This window comes from Bombus fervidus, chromosome 13 (assembly GCF_041682495.2).
Source record: "Bombus fervidus isolate BK054 chromosome 13, iyBomFerv1, whole genome shotgun sequence".
NCBI lineage: Eukaryota > Metazoa > Arthropoda > Insecta > Hymenoptera > Apidae > Bombus > Bombus fervidus.
Window position 1 is genome coordinate 10092382 of NC_091529.1, and position 23545 is coordinate 10115926.

Genomic DNA, 23545 nt, shown 5'->3' on the forward strand with positions numbered 1-23545 from the left:
TTACGCTTATTACGATTATTATATTGGATTAGATAAGATCGCGAAAGTGTATTAATCGCTGCTTTTCTTTTGCGATTTGATTTCGCTAGCTTCTTGGCGTTATTTCGGGGAAGAGGATGTGCACTTGTATCGTCAAATTCTTCAAATAATTGCACAAACACGGTAGAAAGCGACACAAGGTAGGTAGGAAGCAGGCGTCGCCGTGAGAGTTCCATATCGCAAAATCGATCTCCCGACTGCTCCTCCTTGGGCCTTCAACTGCCACCATTGCCCGTTTTCCAAACGAGATACGCACCGTACTACCGAATCGGCCGGTTTCAGAAACACGCATCGCGTGTCCCGAAAAAGGCTTAATTCTAGGCATTCCGCGGGTCGGGTCGGGTCGGGTGACTCGACTCGGGGAAGATAGCCGGCACGATAACAGGATTCCGAGAGAGCCACGAGGAAGAAGGAGAGACCGCCGGGACGGGACCAGTCCTCTGGTGGAACTCGCCCGACCGGACGTCTATCCCCGAGGTAATTCTTCGAGGGGAGCGACAGTTATATGTATGGTCGGGTAGAGTGTACGCGCGCAAGAGGGACGAGGAGGTACGGTGGAGTCACGAAAGGCCGAAGAAGAGACCCGAGGGGATCGAGGAAAGAACGACGAGGACAAGGAGGAGCTCGACCGGAGAAGAAAGCTGTGGGAGTCGAGGCTGAAGCAAAGGGAAGGGAAAGGAACGGGCGAAAGAGGGCCCTGAAAAGGAGTAAAAGAAGCAGAGGATTAAAAAAGGAATATCAATGGAGAGGGAGGGGGGGACGAGAAAGACGGGCTCGAGTGGGACCAAAGAAGGAGCGAGAAGACGATCCAGGAAGGCTAAGGCGGTGGCGGGGATGAAATAAGGCCCGGAGAGAAAGCAGAAAAAAGATGAGTGGCGAAGGGAAGTTGACGGGAGGAGGTCAAAGAGAAGAGACCGAGCAAATGCTTAAGAACGCTTACTGACGTTAATAGTGTACGAATGTTGGTTCGCGAGCAAGTGTTTTGTAATCAAATAAAATCCAATCGTAATTATGGTACCCTTCGGAGACAATTTTTTTTATCGTTATCGCGTGCATCCTCGGCAAATTATCGTTAGCTCTTCTATCAGACTGAAGAATGGTAATCGATAATCGTAATTTATCTTTCTGGCAAGAACAAAGAAAAATCCGGTTGTACAGGGTTAAACGAGGAAGGATACGAAGAACGCGGAGGAAAAAGATGAACCACCGTACGGTATAGCAGCAGAGGGGTACACCCATGGGAGTAGGAAAGGGGATATCTTTAATTCGCGGCCGAACGATTCGACGAGCCCGATTCCCGAACGGTTCGTTTGCATCGCGGAGCCTTTTCGTGGTATTTAGCCGAACGAGTAACGATTTCAGCCGTGATACTCTCGCAGGACCCACGCCGCCGATACGGAGGATCGGGAAACGAGCCAGCCCAAGAGAGAGGAGACGGGGGCGGCCGTGGGGCAGGAAACAGGGAGAGGAGGCGGGAAGAGGGAATTTCGAACGAGAGACCTTCAGCGAAGCGCGAATTAATTCAACGCACAGCTCTCTGTTCCTCCGCTTTCCGCCTCATCCCCCTCGACTCTCTCACACGAACACGCTACACGCTACACGCTCACGCCAGCGAGCCACCCTCTTTCCTCGTAAATTTGCCCTCGCCGCACCACGAAGGGCTTCGGGGAAAAAGAGAGAGAAAGAAGAAGAGATGGGGCGGAATGACAGACGCCCAGGGATCCAGGCAGAACGCGTGCAACGATACAAAAAAATGCCAAGAGATAGGGGGACGCTGGCGGCGGGATACCGTATGTTGGCAGAGGGCACCGAGGGGAACCGAACGATCAAGTGGACGGTCGACCCGAGCTGTGGACAGGGGTCCGAAACTCGGGGCCCCTCTTGTGTTCCGTGAACACGTGTTTTTCCTCGCTCGCCAAAGAAAAAAAAAGGAAACGCAATTTTCGACGGCCAAACGAAGCGAAGGGGAAAATTGCTCCGGTCGCGCGGCTTCGGTTCGGTTCGAAGATAAATAAATGGCGCGTGGTCTGTTGCAAACGGCTGAAAATTTGATATCGCCCGGTTAACTGTACTCGGCTTGCGTCCGTTTTTTCATATTCTTGCTCTCCTTTCACGAAAAACGTTAAGTTGTAAGTTTGTACGTTGTTAACGAAATTGGACATATGCTGTATGGATATTTTGCGCGGATCTCCTCTTTTTAACAGAAATTACCTTATTTTTCGTAGATTCGTGTCCCTCCTCGGTGCTAAACGTTAACGTTGAATTGGATAAACGATGTGTAAATTATCTCGTATAATGTTTAGTATATTATGGATGACTGGCATTTCACATACTAGTGCACGAGCTGCGAAATCTACCGCTACGTAAAAATAAATTAATTTGACTAGCCAATCGATGTAAAACATTGATATCGATGAAAAACGAAAAATTAAAGATAAACGCTTCCTAAAACCAGGTATAACTCTGTTATTTTAAGCCAATTCGATATCCTTCTAAACGATTCCAATATCCCAATAACCGAAAACCCGTCGCTATAAACAGGCTAACTACCCCATAAACGGGCCCCGTATCTCGAGGTCTCGCCACATACGAGGGAGAAGTCCCCTGCCGGCTGACAAAAAGAGGAAAATTCCCCATAAATTGCAATCTGCCTGCGGCCCGGTTCCGCTATCGACGGCACAGTGGAAAAGGCGTCGAATAAGAGAAACGACGTGCTAATCGGCTCGTTTACAGTCACGTGCACGCCCACCGTCCGCCTGTGACGTTCGATTTGCATCGGCCACTTAACGGGTGTACATAATATATGTATCGCGGCTGCGGCGACCGCAATTCCGATGTCTCGCCGCTTGGACCCTCGTCGATCCTCTCTCCGTCCCGCTCTTTCTCTCTCCTTCGCTCTCCTAGCCGTGTCGTTCCTCTCTATCGCCCACCGTTCCCCTCTATTTTTCTCACCCACGTTTTTCTCCTCGTCGCACTCGCCCCACCAACCATTTCTTTCCTCGTCCCTCGTTCCATCTTTCCCGATGGCTGTTTCACCCTCCCTGTCTCGCTCTCGCGACGAGCAGGCTGCGTCTCACCCTTGGCACGTTTCTATCCTCTCTCTGTCTGCGCCTCACCCTCTTTCGCCGGCTTCCAGCCGCACTCGAGAAAGCATTTCCACCCTCCCGCCGCGCCGGCGAGAGTAAAGTGAGTTGGCCCGGAGAAGCAAGTACGTGGGGGGAGTGGGTCGTGGCGCGAGTGCCAGAGGGCAGGGGCAAGCCACCCCTACCTTAACAAGCAACAAGGGTGGAGAATTAATGAGAGAGGGCGCTCCGGCAGACACTTGTGGCTACCGCCCAACCCTAGCCATCAAACCGAGCACCGATCCACAGAAAACCCTCGAACTTAACGCACCACGCCCGCCGCTTTTCGATCGCGTGCCCGCCAGCGCAGCGCACCACGGCAAGGAAACTCGCTCGCCTGTTCTACACATACGGATACCTATATACAGGGGGGGGGAGGAGATAGATAGATAGAGAGGGGGAGAGAGAGAGAGAGAAAACCTGAACGTATACACATGGATTCCAGGATGCGTTGGATTTTTGCTCTCTGCCTTTCTGGATATCTCCGCGTAAGTGTGAATATCTGCTAGTGTGCGCGCGTATAGTTTTTTTCGTCGACGTTTTCTGCCTCGTTTTGTTTTCACCGGTCAGGGAGAGGGTATTGGATTTTTTGGAGGAAGTTAGAACGGTACGTGGGAGGAGGGCCGTGGAGGGTCGCGAGGAGAGGAAGGTGAATTATGGCCGGAGGAAAATTAGTGGGACTTGTAGTTGTGAAAAATTGGTGCGAGTTGCGGTCGACGATAGTTCTTCGTTCTCTTTTTTCGGAACAGGTTCGTTTTTATATTTTTTCTTCTCAGGGGCAGAGGGACTGCTGGCTTAGCTTTTTGAAACGCGGCTGTCAATACTCCACGATGCTCGATGTAATTCGTTAGGAGAAACGTTTCTGACACGATGGTCGTAGGATGTACGTACGCTCCGATTAAAACGTACAGTTGAAAGTGCTACAGTTCTGCTATCAAAAGGATTTCTACTTTGTACAGATTATTAGACGTCTTCGAACAACAATTAACGGGTGCTTTAATTTCCATCACAGTTCGTCGTACAAATAGATCGAGCGATATCAAACGGTAATATTAAACGATATAGAAACCCGCGGATACCAATCGAACCACCCAAAAGACAAACCAACCGTCCGTAAAATTTTCCACGCGCAAGAAACTCCGCCGCGAAATCCACGATCCCTTCCGACGATCGTTTCCTCCAACCCCCGACCTTCGATACCAATCTTCTCGAAAGAAATCGATTGCTCGTCGCGACCCTCCCAAATAAAAAATACCCTTTGAAAAAGAAATCTGGCGAAAGGCAGACGCGATATTCGAGAGGAGCGGTAATCTAACGAGAAGCGCTAATTAAAAGAAAGGCTGGAGCAGAAATTAGCGTGACGCTTTTCGCGGATTCCGCGTACCGTGGCTCTGGCAAAATGGTGAGTGAAACAGCGGGTTGCGGGGGTGGAGAGCGGACAACCAGATGTCCAGGCTTTCGTTGTCGGTCGCGTGACACATCGCTGTCGCGTTTTTGAGCACGAGCAGAGCCATGAATGCGACGCGCGCTGGTTAATGCGACTACCTATGGACGCATGCTTAATTGCTTTAATTAAAATTCACGCTGCGCGTCGGGACATCGGTCTCGCGAGGCAGGAGGGAGGCGAGCAATGGGAAGGGGATTGGCCGAAGGGAGGGGAAGGATGCGTAGGCACGTTTATTCGAATGCGGCCAGTGTACGTTCGCGAAAGGAAACGGTACCGCTCTTTCTGCCTGGCCACGACTTCAGGCCACCGGACTGAAAAAAGGAACAAGGCGAAACCGGCGTTCGTTGGTCTCTCGGCCGCGGCCGGTTCTCTCTTGGCTGCTTCCGGTAACAGATTTTTTCATCGACGCGGTGGCCAGTCGGCCGAAAATGGCCTGCCGTTTTCCCGAACATTCGGAAAAATCGAACGAACCCTGCCCGTTACGATCGACTTTGACCTTTTAACGTTACCGTAAGTTTTTAACCAGTTTGCATCGGTTTCGATAAAATGGTTGTTATCGATGGTTCGGTTACGTAACCGATAGAACATCGATACATATATCCAACCCGAGAGAAAGTAACTTTACAAATCAGATACACATCTAGTCGCAAAGCCGAACAACACACTTTTCGTAACATGGAATCGCCGATGCAGAGCGTTTTCAACTTTAAAATTGTTTCTCTATAAAAAAAAAAAAAAAAAAAAAGAGAACGGAGAATATGAGTTACAATGTTTTCCCCCTGTGGTCTCCGTATTCAGAAATTCCCGAACAACCGACCCAACTTCACCTCGATAACCAGCCAACTACGATCACGCTACCGTCGATATCGTACTGTTAATACTTGACCCGTTAACTACGGTAAAAACGAGTTAACCCGACGTCCAATATTGTACCAATATTTAGAAGGTAATAATTTATTCGTTCGAATACGATTTTGGCTGGTGCGCTCCTCGTTTCAAGATATACGACGCGCAAAGATCGATTTAAAAAAAATTGATCAAGAAACAGATATCATCGTGTCATTTAGGACGGCCACGAGCGATTCGAGCGATAGGAAGTTTCCTTGTCCGCGTTTGGTTGTTTCAGAGAGCGATCAAAGAGTTAATTTCATGACCGAAAGAAGCTTCTGGTCGAAAAAACGGTCTAACTAACAGGATAATTAACCTTATCAAAGTACTGCGATCCTACGATCAACGAAACGCAAATTTCACTCGTGCGGAAACTCGGACTCGAAACGGAGGAAAAAAAACAATCGCGCAAAGAAGCTGCGAAAGCAGGAAACGGGAATCAAAGGCAGAAGGAAGGATGAGAAAACGAGCGAGAAAAGGACAAAGCAGTCGGGTTCTCGCCATATGGCAGCTGTCCCCGTGTCCCCTCGACGGACCGTCTAATTCGTGGTCTCTTCGGAAGGGACGAAAACTGCGAGGGCGGCGAACGAGCGCCGGCTGGATCAACTGGATATGCAAAACAAGACGATTTGCGCGAGGACGAGGGCAACCGACACGCGGAGTTACCCCCCGGGGTCCCAGGAACACGATACCGAGGCTGTACGCTTGGTGCTCGTGCCCGGCAGCACAGATATCGTATGTTCCCGGTATCGCCATTTTTCTAGCTTCCCATCGTCGTAACTTAATTCCTCGATCAGGTGGAGGAAACGACGATGGAGAGAAGGGTGGCACGGCGAGGCAGAATAGAGAATCGTGGAATGAGAAAGGAAGATGGAAGAGGGAAAGGGAGAAAGAGAGCGAGAAACAAGGAGAAAGAAAAAAGAAAAAAAAGAAGAGGAGCGATTCGAGCGGAATCAGGAAGGGAGGAGTAGGATGTAAAAACGGTGGCTGGTACAAGGGACGGTACGATCCTGCTGCCTTTTCCCCGCACTTTTCGCTCTTTCCGTCCGTGTGGCTGTGCTGTACTCTCGCGTCTCGTATCGTAAAAATCGAATATTTCCACGAGCGTAGGCGAGCGCACACCGGCACACGCTAGAACCACCTTTATATCTGTAGACGTGACTCCTGTGCCGCCGCGCCGCCACCGCTGCCTCTAGAAATATATGGTGCCGTAACGGTCGCTGGTGCGAGAGCTCGTGCATGGGCCGAGGGAGAGACAACGGCGAGCACGAGAAGGAGGGGATGCGAGAGAGGAGGAGGCGAACTCGAAGCCAAAGAGAAAGGGAGACAGCCTTATATGCCTTCCTGTCCGTTGACCCACGGGACCCTCCTGGCTCTGGCAACCCTCGCGACCCTGTTATTTGCATACGCTGACCTCCTTTGCCGATTTCCATGGACAAACACAGACATCCCGCGGAATCTCTGGCAACCTCCACCTCCGCCTTCTGTCTCTTCCTCCTCCGCCACCTCCACCTCGTCCTCCTTCACCTCCTCTCGCTTCTCCCGCTGTCGCGTCTTCGCCTCTTGCATCTCCTTTCGCCGCCGTTTTCACAGCCCGTGAAGCGTTGCTCGACCGTGGAAAGTCTGCCGCGCGTTCGAACACTAGCTCACCGCGAGAATATCTATAGTTAGCGGGGCTTCTAGTCATTTCGAAGATTCGACGCACCGAGGACAAAGATCAAAGGACTCGGCAAAAGCGACGAATAGCTGGCGAGGAAAATTTTGCGTCGAAAAGAGTCGAACACGGGGATGTTAACGGTGAAAATGTTACGTCGAACTACCGGTGATTCGCGTACGATCGCAAAAGTGCGTGCCTGTTACGCGTGTATGGAAATTAAATTCGCGGTAAACAATCTCCTATCGATATATATTTCCGGAAAGTATCGTTCAGACAGATAGCATTTACGAAAATTTGTCGAATCGCGCGGTATTTGACGAAAAAAATTAGCGAGAAAATCGCGTCTCGGCGGCATAGAACAGCGCGATTTTCTAATTCCGTTTATCGAATGAGTTCCCGGTTTCGTTTCGAGAACGTAATCGCGGAGACGCCAAGGAGTTTCGGAAAAAGGAAGCGATCTGAGAAACTGCTAAAATACGAATCCACGAGCCGCGTAATGCACAATTTGTATACGCGATAAGAAAAACAACAACCGGACAATCTGTTCTTAGGATATCGCCAGAACCGTATCCCCTGTCTAAAATATACAAGGCATATATTCTACACGTAACAAGGAAATATCCTATACGTACATATTCGTATCGTCTTCCGCGAACAAAGAAAATATATCGCTTTCATTTTTCATTCGAACCCGAGCTGCAATCGACTCGCCGATAAAAAGATGCAAGAAACGCCAGCTGCTGGATAGGAAACGCTACCCGTTGACAAATTTTTAATGGCGTTCGATCGCTTCGCTAATTTTCAAATAAATAAACCCACGTTCTTCGCATCTACGAAGAGGAAAACGTAGCTTTTGCGTTAAAAATCTGTCAACGAACACGTCAGAAACTCGCATCTACTACGACGCGTTCCTCGAGAGTATTCTCCATCGACGCAGACGCGCCTTCCCAAATGGTCACTTTACACCCACTGTAAGCTCCCTGTCCCCGGAGAACTGGAAACTTTCTACCCAGCATGTAGGTATCGGCGTGTCGTCAGCTTTTTGGCAGCGGCGCGATACCTCGTCAGCCCCTTTGTCACCCCGAAAGTCGTCGCTAGGCTGAATGCACTCGACCGCGAAACAGTGTGCGTATAATAAACCTTGTGTACGTGTGCAACACGCGCGCTACCCGACGCCATTGCTTCGCGTATCGCACAATAGACCTCGTGCACATTTACACCATCGCTTCACCCCCCCCTCTCCGTCTCTTCAACATCCACGAGTTTGGTCTCCGTCTTTCGCCACCTCTCCAATGTCCCTTTCCCTTGGTTCCTTCCCGTACCGTGCTCTTCCGTCGCGTTATTCACCGTTCCCCGTCTCTTTCCGTTCCAAGCCATCCAATCCTCCTTGTCGCAAATACCTTTCTTTCTTCTCTCTATCTTGCCTGGTTCGTCGACTTCGTTACTCTTGATTTCTGTATCTCATAAGGTCTACCTTTGCTCGGCGACTCCGTCACGAGACCTTCCTTTATCGCAAATTCGCGAATCTCACGCCCTGTTTCGCCGCACTGTCTTTCTTTCGCAGTCACCGCTTCGATCGCCATTTCCTTTTCTCAGTTTGCCCGCACGGTTCTTCTTCCCCGATGCACCCTTTTGTCCGCGATCTTTCTCTTTCTTCCCCTTCCTCCCTCCCCCTTTTACTAATCCCTTGTTCCTTTCTCTCGTGCATCTTCTTTCTTTTTTTTCTTTTTTCTTTTTCTTTTTTCTTTTCTTTTTGCTACGCCGATCTCCTTGTAAAATGTTCCACTTTGACGAAAATTACTTCCGGCGAAGTCGATTTCACGGAGTTTTCGTTCTCTTGATACCGTTTCTTTCGAAGCCTTTCTGGACCGAGGCGCTGATTCGAATATACGCGTGTGGCGTCTGGAGATTCCCTGTTACAAGATCTCTCTCGCTTCTGAGATTTCCCTTTCCCCGGCACGCTCGGGGGGGAGGGCTGTTTTCCTCTTTCCCGAAACGTTTCTGCCTACGGAATTTTCTGATCCGTAGCTTTCGAAAAGTCGCGCTTTTTCAAATCGTACTCCCGTCGGAAATTCTCGCGCCATCTGGCAAATTTGTTTATTCTAATCTCGCACACATGGAAATTTCCATTTGCGAAACTTTTATTCGTACATTCGCTCGTCCCAGGATCCGCTGTTCGCGTTACGACGTTTCTTATTTCCAGAATTCGAGGATTCGCAATAGCGAAACCCTCGTTCCGCAAAATCCGCGCTTCCCCAAGCGTTCTCTCGTTACTCCTTCGCCAAAGTCACCCCTTTCTACCGCAGCCTCCCCTTCTAGTTCTGCAACATCCGGCCGTTTCCAACAACTCCACCCTCGAATTGCCTGCCACGTTTGGCCGAAACTTTCGTCGGCGAAAAAGTGCCGCGAGATTTCCCACTTCCGGGACCTTGCCGTTCCCCCTCCCGAGCGTGCAGACACAGTGACACCCGGCCGTAAAAGGGTGAACCGATTCCTGGAAGCAGGCCAAGGAGGCAGGAAGCGACGTGCGAGAGAAACGTGGCCCGTGTCGAGGCCGGGACGCTTGTCTCCTCTCTCTCTCTCTCTCTCTTTATTTCTTCCTCTTTTTCTCATTTTCTCTCTGTTCTTAGCATGCGAAACACCTCGAAGAACGGCGGTCGCGAGCGAAACCGCGCGCCAACCTCCGAAGCAGCGACGCGTAACAGAGAGTGATCCTGACGCGAGTTTACGACTGGCCGTGGACAACTGTTCCCGGGCGCAGCTGTTTCGCAAATACGATGCAATTTTCGCGGTTACGACCGGTAGGCCTTCGACGACCAACCTTCGGCGTCGCGGCCGATGATCGACGCTTGTCAACCAGCAAATACGGGCTTCGCTCGGGCTGAAACTCGAAGCCGCGCCACCTCTAAAATCGCACGAACGGTTTTTTTAAAAGTACGCCAGTTATTCCTACGATTTTCCTTTCTCAATTTACTTGGATTTGTTTAAAATAACGCGATAGCCCGATCGTCACTTACGATCCTATTTTCCGATGATAATGGAAAGATACTGAAGATCTTCGCGAAATGCCATTACGTGTCTAAGCAGCGGCTATTCTTGTCTGAGAATTTATGAAAATTGATTTAGTCCTACGTTTGGAAATAGAATGCAGGAGAATATCGACAGAACGAAGATAGTCAAAGTAGGTAATCGTTAGCGATTGGATAAAGAAATTTATTATTCTATCAGAAATTTACTGTCTAACGTTGTCAGTGATATGAATAAGATGTGGCGTGAAAAGCTTCCAACTATTCGATGACTGCGTAATCGACAAAACGTCGAACAAGAAATTTTAAATAATTCAAAAATTCGATGAACGAAAATCGTAATAATCGATAAAAATGTGTGTAGCAAGAATAGATCTTAAAATTATGGAAAAATCTCGACATCCCTAGTTAGTCGCGCCAGCAAAATGGTACTCTGCCGCAATTTTCGTAGATAATCGCGAAGGAATTCGATGCACTTGCCGCAACTGCCGGCGATAATCCCCGACAAGAAGCGGCGTCGACGGTCCTACTTGGACGGTTCGACGAGTTTCAGTAGCCGGCCACCGTGATATCCCGTAAAAGGATAGGTTGCTCGCTGGAAAGCGGCCAGGACTCATTCAGAAGGACGTGCCTGGACGGCTACCAACTTGCTAATGTGCCACGAGCCTTGAACTCACCGTGTGAAACACACGTAGAACGCGTAGCTACATGTCGAAAACGATCTTTGAAAACGTTCGAGAACCCGCTCCTTCCGGCCGATCGTACAATTTCGCGCGATTCAATCAGCATTTTACAACGCGTAACGTAACATTTGGATATTAACGCGTTCTATCGGTATTTGTGCATATGTATGAACGCGTTGTTGAGACAAAAAGGCATAAAACATTCTTCTTGCTTAATTGTTAATTTTTTCATACAAAGAACAAGAAGGATTCGAGGGACAAAGAGATCGCGTAATTACGCGGATAACGATTACGGAAATAAAACGCATAAAAAAGAAAAAAGTAAAATAAAGAAAAAATAGAAAAATATAATTGGTAATAACTATAATTGGTGAAAGTATATTTTTCGTCTTTCGATTAACGTTCTTTTTATACGGGCAGTATTAAATTACAAATCTGCTTTTTAATATCTTTTAAAATATCTAGTTTCCTATACAGTTGGAGTAACGATTACTTTTTACGTTCCAACCGGGATTATATAAATTCTGTACAAACAATTCTATACAAAACTAAAATATTGCCATCTAATGAACGATTTAAAAATGCTTTAAAAATACACGTAACTACTTTACCAACCGCAGCTTAATCCATACCACCGACCTGTACCATTGATTATACAGGATTCCAGTACAGTGCCCTACTGTACTAACCGTTCATCTTACCGCAATTCAACTTTATCAATGAACGATGAAACACGACTATACCGATAACTATACTGATAATATTATCGACCGAGCTTTGATCTAAAATTTACTGATCGATAAAGTGTGTCACTCTAAAGATATTTAAAATACCTGTGCACTCGTGATCTGTGTCAGAAGTAATCAGTAATTGCGTGAACATACATGATACTTACTGATCATTGTTACTTACGATCATTGTTCTTTCAACAACCATAAGAAAATGTATTGTGAAAAATAGACAAATTAGTAACTGAAACTTTAGCAAGGTATGATATACGCACACATATACGATATAATAGTATAACATATTCAAATTATTTCTCTTTAAAAGTCAAGTTTATAATCTGTAAAATACATTATATAAAATCAAAACACAAGTAATTTCCTTGCAAACAAATATTCGACGCTTTAGAAAATTGTGTCAAAACATTAATGTTACACAATCAACAAGTATAAATAAATCTTTTATCGGGAACATACGCGTATATATGAATACCAGAATTTTTGTTTTAAAATAATCTTTGTTTATTGCGTTACTTTTTATCCTGTTGACAAAAATGAAACCATTTTTTAGCAATAAACTGCGAGATTTCGCTAGCATTAAGCACTCTTGTGCTTTTATCTCGCGTGACAAAATTTCATAATAATCGTTATACGAGTTATATCACACAGAAAACAAATGAATTTACGTTAAATTTATGCGACTCGAGTTAACCTATCTCGTTCAACAGCAAGCGGCGTTTCATCAATTCTTATCATTCCTTATAAGATCCCTTTCCAAGTCGCCTCGTGATTGAGGCGACGACGTTTTACATAATGCATAACGTAGCGACTTAGGAACTATAATTTCCAATGTTTTCGTAGTCACACTTTGAAACAGAAACTTGGTATCTATTTTGAGTTATACGAAATGTGTTAATCGTTTATTTATATAACTACTGTGCTGCATTTTCAGCTAACCGGTCATTTGTAACAGTGTGCAATATAAAATGATTTATTAGATCTGAACTGTCAAACGAGTTGTTTACAAAATCATGGATGAAATTTGGTTTCATCTATCGAATCAGGTCGAGACACTTCAGGTAATTGTAATTTTTCATAAAAATTATCAGCTATTTTATCTTCCTTTTTCTCTTAATTTATAAATAAAATAAAAGATATATCACTATCGATTATTTGTCATATCTGTTTCCAAATAAATAAAATATGATTGACTTTCGGTTCCTTCATCTTTGATATTACATGTTAAATTTTTTGTTGGGGGCAAAAGATTCAAACATCGTTATTTGCACAACAAGGACAACAATGGATCATAACATGGTTGACTCAAGCACGTCAAATTTTTTACAAATTATATGAGAACCAAACAATGCAAAATGTCAAAGACATCGTACAACATATACTTATTTGGATTGAAAATGCTTGTGAACAATTACAACATCGATACTATAATACACATTTTAATGTCAGAGTACTTTACAGACAAATAGAAAGCTTATATACTAACAGAGGTAGCAAAATAAATTTTAACATTTCATTATTTAATATTAATATTAATTGGGAAAAAATGATAATATAATTCTTCTTCTAGCGTCCAAAAGGGAACTTGCATTTTGTCTGACAGGTTTAGTCGTTGGTACTTTACTTGGTTATTATGCTGGAGTTAATTGGGGGCACGTATCTCATCATATGCATCGTATAAAAGCTATAACATGTCACCATTACATTGGTATTGAGGTATTATATTAAGTTATATTGACGTGTAAGAAAAATAAATAATCTTAGGTTAATGCAACTAAATAATGTAAGTATATAACTGAAGCAATATTACTGAAGCAAATATATTTTTATTATAAACGATATAGGGTGTGTCCATGATAGACGATGCTGAAATGCCTATGATCGAAAGATCTAACGAATTATTAGTACAAGTTAAAGCAGCTTCTGTTAATGTTGTTGATACAAAAATTTGTTACGGTTATTCCAAAATTTACAGAAGACTCCTCAATTCTGGTGTAAGTAAATTAAAATGCTCCATTTTATCGTATTACTTATATTCAAAAAATGTTATTTATTCATTTTCAGAAACATAAAGAACTCCCGGTAACATTGGGCAGAGATTGTACTGGAATAGTGATAGGTATAGGACAAAGTGTTATTAATTTTGACATTGGAGATGAAGTGCTCTTAGCTGTACCTTCGTGGGCTCCTGGTACAATGGCAGAATACATAGTTGTCCCAGAAACTCAAGTAGTTAAACGACCGAAACTTTTTACCTTTGAAGCATCTGCGAGTCTTCCCTACAATGGATGTTTAGCCTGGGATGCTTTAGTTAATAGATCTGCAATTCAGGAAGGCAATGCGAAAGGAAAACGGTATAAATAACTACAGTAGGACCCCCTATAAAGCGAAATATATTTCCGTGTTATACGGACTTCGCGTTATACGAATCCAAGAACGCAAGAAACTATAACTAAATAAATCTGTAGCCTTTTTTTAATATGAAAAAATAATATGCGTTCCACAATACGCACTGTAAACAACCCCTCCTTATCGCTCAACAGTTAATGCAAAAATATCAGAAATGAGTCATTTTCAACTCTTAATCACGTTATATGGGGACAGTGGTACCATTTTTAGTCCGCGTTATAGGGGGTCCGACTACAGATAAACAAATAGTTTTATTATTATATGTATATAGAAGTTACTTTTTAAACTAAATATTCTATAGAGTACTTATATATGGTGGAAATACACCTGTCGGTTGTATTTTAACTCAATTAGTTAAGCTATGGGGTGGACATGTAGTTACAATGTGTAGACAGAATGCAATTCCTGTATCAAAAGCTTTAGGAGCAGATGATGTTATACCATTAGACGATTCAGATATAGAAAAGGAGTTACAATTACATGATAAGTACGTTCAATATAACAATTATTTAAGAATATATTAAATTTACTTGTGTTAAGCGATCAATAAATTTTTAGATTTGATACTATATTTTATACTGGGGGTCAACCAATTAATGAACGTATACTAAAGCAGCACTTGACGTCGTATGGCTTTTATGTCTCTACAGTTCCCGAACAGTTAACGTCTGACTCATTAGGTCTTGTATTTGGAAGCATATTTGCTGGATGTGTACGAATAAAGTTACTAATACAGGTAAATGAAATTATATACGTAGTATTTTTCTATTGTGCAATTTGATTTCAAATTCGATATTTATTTCAGTACGTGCTTGGATTTAATATGCATCAATGGAAAGAAGGTTCAAAGATTAACTCAACATACTTACAAGCATTATGCGATTTAGTTGATGCTGATCAATTACAGATGGTTGTAGACAGGGTCTATGGACCTCATAATATTGAACAAGCATTGTATCATATATTAGATCCCAATGCTATCGGCAGTACTATAATAACATTTCAGTGACAATTGAATATTATATGTATAAAAGTTTTCAGTTATATGAATATCGCAGTTTCTTTTATCAATACATACTATAAACAACATCCCTATCTCCTATCACTGCCAAATACCGTCCAACATTAAAATAATCTCTATACACCTAATAAAACTGTACAATAAATACACATGGTGCAAAAAGCAAGACTGAATAAATATTGTAATAAAATTTACTTTATATACGCAATTACATAATTTATATAGCTCCAAATTGTAATTTACTAGAATATATAAATGAAAAGGAATTATGTAACAGGGTGTACTACAAGTTAAGCCATAAATATTGGACGATGTATGTAAAATGAAAAATATTACTCGAATGTCTATAATTTATTTTATGAAATAAATATGAAACTATCTAAATGTATTCAGAATTATTCATAATGACTTTATATGTTGAATATTATAAATGATTCAGTACATAGCACTCATAAAAATTAAAAAAGTATGAGTACTTTGAACAATTATTTTGGCTGCCGTCCACGTGGTTTCCCTGTTGTTCCTTTCTTATTTTTTTTAGCAGCTCCCTTTGTGTCTTCTGCCTGTTTTAAAATATGATAAATTTAGTAGATTAAAAAAAAAAGTGTAATCTTAAAAACCGTTATTTATATTTACTTTACGCTTCGGAGGATTTGGATTTGGTAATACTTTAAAGAATGTATCTAGCCTTCCTTGAGTGGAAGTATTTCGTGCTTTATGTAATTTTTTTGCACCATTCCTTACTCTTTCCTCATTAAATTGCTTATCACCACATAAATATTGTACTAACCCTTCTTCATTTGGTTCTGTCCATTTCAGCTTATGCAAAAATCAATATGCTTATAAATATTTTCAATCATTTACACATGTTATACTACACATGGAATGTTATATTTACATCAATTGTTTCAGGATCTGTTACTTCAGGTTCTTGAAATAATAATCGAGCTTCTTTATAATTCCAGTCTTCAGGAATGGAAAACTTCTTAGTATCCAAGTTTTCTACAATTTTCTCAAGTGACCTATGTGTTTTAATTAACTCTATAGCTCTTTTTGGTCCAATTCCTTTAATGCTACTTGTATAATCACAACCTAACATTATACAAAGATCAATGAACTGTAAATAAGCAGAAATAACAAGCTATTAATGGCCAGAAAATAAATATTTTTAATTATATCTTGTATACAATAAAAGTATCGATCTTACATACTTCATCATGATTTAATCCAAGGTCTTCTAATACTTTATCAAAATGAAATTCCTGTACAGGCATCTTTCTTGCTTCGCTAAATGTTAATCGCCTGAGTAAAATATTGCATCCAAAAGTAAGTGCATCCATATCTTCTGTAGCGGTTGCAAAGACCTTACCAGCCTTTACCAAAGCAGCACATTGAGCTTCCGCTTCACATGGAGCCTATAAAATCAATATATGTATTACAGTGAAATTTATAGCGCCTTGTTTTACCTACATCAATGTAAGGAATGCCCATTAATTGCAATAATTGTTTAGCTTCTTCTGCATGCTCTTTTGTAACTTTTACTAATCTTCTGTTAAATTTCTCTATATCCTCTGCGTTTCCTAGAAAATGACAAAAGATTTTAATATGATATATAAATTGATGCAATTATCATGTATAAGTATATATACAGGGTGTCCGGCAACTGGTGGTACAATTCAAAGCTGTGACCTAAGAAGACCTTGATTATAAGAAGTCATTATACATGAAAAAATAAGTTGATAGTACACAATAAAATTTTTTCATATAACGCTTTGTTTCCGAGGAAATCAAGCTTGAAATTTTGTTGAGTATACTTGAATTTCACTAAGTACCAACTAAGTATGAATAAATAATCAGTAGCAGGTTATTCTACATGCGAAAATAAGCCAAAAATGTGAAATGAAATTTTTCCATTTAAAGGAATATGCCCCATTTACAAGAAAATAAAGTTTGAACATATTTAGTAAAGAACTGGTCCAGTGCATACACGTGATACATTTTTAAATCTACTCTGCTCTTTAGCAAAGCTATGTTTTTATTCTATTTTTACGTGCAGTTTGACTTCTGTTCAACCCGAAATTACTCTAAGTATATTTGTCAAATTTCCAAACTTGATTTCAAAACTTTCTCAGAAAGAAAGCATCACATGAAAAAAATTTATTGTATATTTTAGACTTTGCTTTTAATGTAGAATCACCTCTCATCCAACTGTACTGTGATAACTGATGGTTACTAAACATTCTATATAATAAATCAAATGAAGAAAAAACACAATTAGAAATACCAGCTTCCTCTGCTGCCTGTAACAACTTCTGTGCTTCGTCTCTTCTTTCAGCTCGTTTTGCTAATTCTCCACCTTTTAGATTTGGTGGTTTTCCGTCAAATACGTATACAGGCTTTATTCCTTGCTCTACTAAACGTATTGTTCGATAAAATGTACCCATTAAATGACTATAATATAAAAAATATTAAAAGTAATACAAAATATATATTCTTATGTAATTATTTGTCAAAATATATACCTTGTTGTTTCACCATGTACAGATGTAAGCTGAGCTCCTTCACTCCGTACTGCAATAAGAAATTGATATAAACACATCGACGCATCTATGGCTACTTTACGACCTAGAATAGAAAGTGAAAATGTAAAATATTCCTTTCGTAATTAATTTTGATAATTAAATGATTAAAAATTCCGAATTATCCTAATTATCTACATACCAAAATAATGCTTTAATTCTTGTTCTTTAATAGCACTTGGCGCTATATCTGCTATTAATTTTGATAGACCTAAAATACCCATGGTAGTATCACTCAATCATTCAATGTTCTAAAGTTTAAAGTTAAATGCGTTAAAGTTAGTCCAATAATGTGTGAAAGGTGGGATCAAAAAGAAACGCATAACATAAGAAGAAGTTTCGCGCCAATATTACGCTGTGATAACGCTATAATAAGAATAAGCGTGCTGTCCATCCAATGTTGAGAAAATTAAAGTTACTAAAACTGAAGTTACTAAATACCTGCTAATACCTCTGCTAATAGAAATCATTTGATACTCAAATTTATCCTATTATTATTTATCCTATTATTATATAATATTTCAATATCACATATTTTATACATCTTTTTATGTCGAGTATAAGAGTTAAAATGAAATCATAAAATTGCGTATAGTAGATTCAACAAATTGAATTCATACGTCATTAGTGTATATTTGAAATTAAGATGCTAGTTTAATGAATAATAAGTTATACATATTATACATATTTCGTTTTAAGTTGTTTATGATATTATTAGTGGAAATTCATTATTATTAAACTATAATTTTCTAATCAGTATCGGTATTGTATATATATATGTATATATATAGATGTTACTACATACTTACATATCCACAGTAGATATTCCACGTGGTTGAATTATTAGGAATTGTACATGGTTTTGTAATATGTGTATTTGTTGTGGAAAATGAATACTAATTGTGATTTAATAAAAACAATTGAAGATGATCAGGAAGTGCCAAATTTCTCTGAAGATTCTGATGTCGAAGATGATGTAAGACATAATTTAACAAATTATATTAGGTTAAATAGTACAACTTTATTCAGTTAGAAAGATGATTGTTTACTAAATGATTCTCATTTTGGAAAAATAAAAATTTCCGAATTAATGTAGTTTCAGCCCAGGAAACAAAAGAAAAAGGAAAATAAGGACTTCGATAACAATTTTCAATTTGTAAATGATATTTCTGATTACAATAAAGACACATGGAATGACTTAAACAAGTATATTAAACGAAAAGCTAAGACAAAACTTGATGATAAAATTAAAAGAATTAGAAGAGGATCTGAATCTAAAATACAAGTACATATATATATATATATAAAACTTTGATGTTATTTCTCTTTAGATATTTAGTTGTTTCAATTACATATACAACAATTATGTTACATTTATATATTCTTCCTTCAGAATGAAATAGATAACGAATCCAATATAGACTTACCTGAAATTAAAAAAGGTGATGATGAACTATCTTTATCAGAAGATGAGCTTAGAAAAGGTAATAATATATTTTACCTTATAATGTAAACTTGATTAGAGAAATATAAGTGTTTTATTTTAGATATATTTAAAACTAAAGAAAAGAAAAGTAAAAAGAAAGTGGTTGTTAAAGAAAATGATGAAGAAACAATTAACTTTGAGGAGTATTCAAATATAGAAACTCATGCAACATTTTACCAAATGAATTTGTCTCGTCCTTTGTTAAAGGTATTGTATATCAATATATTATTATTAGATATTATATTAATATATATATTAATTATCAAATACTAATTCATAATACATATTCTTTAAAGGCTATAACAGCTATGAATTTTGTGCATCCAACGCCTATACAAGCTGCTACCATTCCTGTTGCATTAATGGGTCGTGATATATGTGGTTGTGCTGCTACAGGTACTGGTAAAACTGCAGCTTATATGTTACCAACACTAGAAAGATTATTATATAGGCCATTAGATGGTCCTTCTATTTCTCGTGTTCTTGTACTTGTCCCAACAAGAGAACTTGGTGTGCAAGTGTATCAAGTTACAAAACAGTTATCTCAATTTACAACAATTGAAGTAGGATTATCTGTTGGTGGTTTAGATGTAAAAGTTCAAGTATGTTGATATATTGTGAGAAACTTAAATATTAGTAAATGAACACTATACTAATAAATAATCCTTTATTAATTTACTACTACTTTAAAATTAGGAGGCTGTATTAAGGAAGAATCCAGATATAGTAATAGCTACTCCGGGAAGATTAATTGATCATTTAAGAAATACGCCATCGTTTTCATTAGACAGCATTGAAGTGCTTATATTAGATGAGGCAGATAGGTAAATAAAAAAAGAATATTTGCTTTATATTCCTTTTATTAATTTATAATTGGAAGATTATATACATATACTTTTTTATTTATAAGGATGTTAGATGAATACTTTGCAGAACAGATGAAGTACATAGTAAAACAATGTTCAAGAAGCAGACAAACAATTTTATTCTCAGCTACTATGACCGAAGAAGTGAAAGATTTGGCCGCTGTATCTTTAGATAAACCAGTTAAAGTTTTTGTAGATAGCAATCAAGACGTAGCTTTTAATTTACGCCAAGAATTTATTCGGTAAAATTATATCTTATGCAACTAATTGATCATGTTTATATTCTTGTTTAATATATGTATATATTCATTCTTTATATATTTTTAATATAGGATACGAAAAGAAAGAGAAGGAGATCGTGAAGCAATTTTGGCAGCCCTAATTTGTAGAACCTTTCATGATCATGTCATGGTCTTTGTGCAAACAAAAAAACAAGCTCATAGATTACACATTTTATTAGGGTTATTAGGCATCAAGGTATTTAAAATATAATTTATTCTAATAAATATTAAAGTATATTGAAGTTTGTAGTAAAAAGTAAAAGGTAATCTTTTAAATCATTATTATGTATAATTTGATAGGTAGGAGAACTTCATGGTAATCTTACACAACCACAACGTCTAGAAAATTTAACAAAATTTAAAAATGAAGAAATAGATATTTTATTAGCAACAGATGTTGCTGCAAGAGGTTTAGATATTAGTGGGGTAAAAACTGTAATTAATTTCGTAATGCCAGTTACCATGCAACATTACATTCATAGGTATCAATATTTAATTTGATTGTGAATTTTTACAAATAACCAATATAAAAAAATTAATTGCTTTATTATTTATTTGTTAGAGTTGGGAGAACAGCTAGAGCTGGTCGTGTTGGAGTGTCAGTATCACTAGCTGGAGAACAAGAACGTTCTTTGGTTAAAGAAATTATTAAAAATGCAAAAAATCCAGTAAAGAATCGAATAATACTTCCTGATATAATCGACAAATATTCTAAAAAATTACAGTCTCTTGAAACTGATGTAAACAAAATTTTAGAAGAAGAACGAAATGAAAGGGAATTAGCTAAGATAGAAAATCAAGCGAATCGAGCAGAAAAATTATTAAAAAATGAAAGTAATAAAGGCGCACAAAGAACTTGGTTCCAAACTCAGAAAGAAAGAAAAGAAGAAAAAGGTAATTTTCAATCCATTAATTTTTGTATTTGAAATTGTAGCTATTCAAAATTTCACATGGAATACATGTACACATTATCAAAATAATTTATATCATTTTTAGAGAAATTATCATTGACTGAAAAACAAAACACAAATAAAGAGAAGAAACAAAACAAAGAACCATCAAACATAATTGAAGAAAAGAAAAAGAAATCCAAAGAATCTAAACAGGAAACAGCAGAGGATAGAGCCAAAAGAGAATTAGAAAAAATTGCAGCATACCAAGCGAGACTAGCTAAGAAAAAGAACAAACAAAATAAAATTCGGGCAGTTGTAGAGAATGATAAATTTTCATCCAATAGAAAAGGTAAGTTCTAGTAAATTATTCATTTTAATTATGAAAGATTGGATGTTATCTTTTTTTCTATAATCTCAATACGATTTCAGCATCGCTAAAACGGCCAAAATCTTCATTTGCTGCTGACTTAACAAATACAAGCAAGAAAGCTGTGAAAAAAATGCGTTACGAGTAAGTATATTTTATTAAAGTAAGGTAAAATAAAATATTACATATTATTATATTATATTTAAAAACATACATAATAATGCTTTTATAAGTAACTATTTTATTTATTTTAGGGCAAATGTTAAAAAGAATCAAAGTAAAAGAAAAAATGCAAAAAGTTTAAACATAGGGAAAAAGGATAGTAGATCAAATTTTAAAAGACGTTAATTTTGATATTTGTAACTGTATCTTATTAAATACATACCATTTTACTTAATCTGTTTTATTATAGAACCGTTACAATGCGTCACTTATGTCTCACAGATTGACAGATGAATAGCACTGATTAATTGGTTTTTTTTCATCAGAATATGTATATTTTGTAGTCTATAACCTGTTTGAAAAAATTGCAGTACTATGCAATTAAATACTTATAGAAACAAATGTTTGATAATAATACTATAAGATAAATTATAGCATAATCCAAAACAATTTGAACTTATAAATTATTTCAAGAAATATCAAATTAAATTTCATAAAGCTGAAACAGTAACAATGCACTGCTGATGACTTATGAACAATGCTTTGTACATACATGAAAAATAAAGAATGACCTTTATGAATGTTTAAAAAATTAAAAATTGCAAGATTTGCATTGTACTGTAATTTCAGTGAAGAGGTAATAGGTATGTGTTAATTCTATAATGTTTATATAATAAGATCAAACACTCATCACCATTCACAGCCTCATACACAATTCTCATTCTCATCTTAATGTTTAATACAATTTAATGCTTAATACTAAGAAATCTTCTAATGATGACAAAAGAAATTTTATAAAACCTAGGCCCATTTTAAATTATTTTAATGCTATTCAAATTTGTATCCAATTTCCTAATTTTTTAATAACAAAAAGGTGTGAGATTATTTATTTTTAACTCTAAATATTAAGTAAATTCTATAGAATTTTACACTTAATCTATATTTATTCAAAAGTTTCATTTATTTCTGTTTATTGTAGTTATGAAATAAAATATATTTTTAAATGAATACATTATGTTTAAAGCAATTGGTAATATGTAAAATTACTATTATATAAATATTTATAAATGCAATGAATGTTTTTCAACATCTTATAAAATACAAAATAAAAATATAAGTATTTAAACCATTCAAAGTATGTCTACAATTCCTTGGGATATCGCAATAATACTTTTACTATATTGTTTGTACAAATATATGTTCTGGATACAAATTTGAATTAAAGTGATACGAAAGTAAGTTTATAATACATATACAATAATGACAGTGATGGAAGAATAACTGTCACGTTCGATGATGATAAACTTCAATCGATTATTGAATTGGTGGTGCATTGTCGATACTTTTTTATAACAAAAATTTTTACGTTTATTTTTTATATTAATGCGCACTATCCGTCGAAGATATTTATATGTATACATTTATTAGATACTATTGAAGTATTTATAAGGACACCTTGTCTGAAATAAATTAATAATTAGTGGCCGTGCGCTAACCAAATCTCATTTAAATTAATTTTTGGATTAAAATATAAACATATAATTTTATGAGAAAATATTTTCAATATTTTCTCAGGAAATAATGGTTATCAAAATTGTCATTCTTTCAATAAAATAATTATAACATTAATGCAATAATATTAATTATAATATAATATAATAATAATGATAATCAGATTAATAGAATCAAACAACTTTAGATCACAAAGCCAATTGACACACACCCTTTTGTTTAGTACATGATGGTCACAGAAATCCAACAACGTTATGTTGTTCTCTTCTGCGTGTAAAGATTTAATGAAGTGTATTATTTCGATGTATTTCATGTAATAAATGTGGTTTTCGATTACTTTTTACTGAAAACTACAATTAAGTTT

General features: G+C 38.3%; 3 protein-coding genes across 5 annotated transcripts; 2 read left to right on the forward strand and 1 right to left on the reverse strand.

The window, feature by feature from the left end:
- The first annotated feature begins 11690 nt into the window (after positions 1–11690).
- LOC139993766 (NAD(P)H oxidoreductase RTN4IP1, mitochondrial) lies at positions 11691–15064 on the forward strand. Of its 2 annotated transcripts, none has more exons than XM_072015796.1 (9): positions 11691–11850; positions 12449–12666; positions 12855–13095; positions 13176–13321; positions 13450–13599; positions 13670–13959; positions 14316–14501; positions 14573–14750; positions 14820–15064. In XM_072015796.1, the coding sequence occupies exons 2-9, from the start codon at positions 12619–12621 to the stop codon at positions 15021–15023; spliced, it is 1443 nt and encodes a 480-aa protein (XP_071871897.1). In that variant the 5' UTR covers positions 11691–11850; positions 12449–12618; the 3' UTR covers positions 15024–15064. The 2 variants fall into 2 exon arrangements, with proteins under 2 accessions (XP_071871897.1, XP_071871898.1); XM_072015797.1 differs by having other exon boundaries at positions 11727–11850; positions 12586–12666.
- On the reverse strand, positions 13762–17918 carry Fen1 (Flap structure-specific endonuclease 1). 2 transcript variants are annotated; one of them, XM_072015798.1, is made up of 9 exons: positions 17757–17916; positions 17558–17660; positions 17320–17486; positions 16506–16615; positions 16247–16450; positions 15934–16152; positions 15672–15854; positions 15512–15598; positions 13762–15003 (listed from the first exon to the last, which is right to left on the reverse strand). In XM_072015798.1, exons 1-8 carry the CDS (start codon positions 17836–17838, stop codon positions 15521–15523), a joined length of 1146 nt encoding a protein of 381 aa, XP_071871899.1. In that variant the 5' UTR covers positions 17839–17916; the 3' UTR covers positions 13762–15003; positions 15512–15520. The 2 variants fall into 2 exon arrangements, with proteins under 2 accessions (XP_071871899.1, XP_071871900.1); XM_072015799.1 differs by lacking the exon at positions 13762–15003 and having other exon boundaries at positions 15213–15598; positions 17558–17606; positions 17757–17918.
- Positions 17919–18412: 494 nt separating this feature from the next.
- Positions 18413–21899, forward strand: Rs1 (Dead-box helicase Rs1). The gene is made up of 13 exons (XM_072015793.1): positions 18413–18590; positions 18711–18899; positions 19008–19098; positions 19162–19307; positions 19397–19702; positions 19797–19924; positions 20011–20208; positions 20299–20443; positions 20548–20729; positions 20810–21141; positions 21244–21489; positions 21570–21651; positions 21762–21899. The coding sequence occupies exons 1-13, from the start codon at positions 18504–18506 to the stop codon at positions 21853–21855; spliced, it is 2226 nt and encodes a 741-aa protein (XP_071871894.1). The 5' UTR covers positions 18413–18503; the 3' UTR covers positions 21856–21899.
- The last annotated feature ends 1646 nt before the right edge of the window (positions 21900–23545 follow it).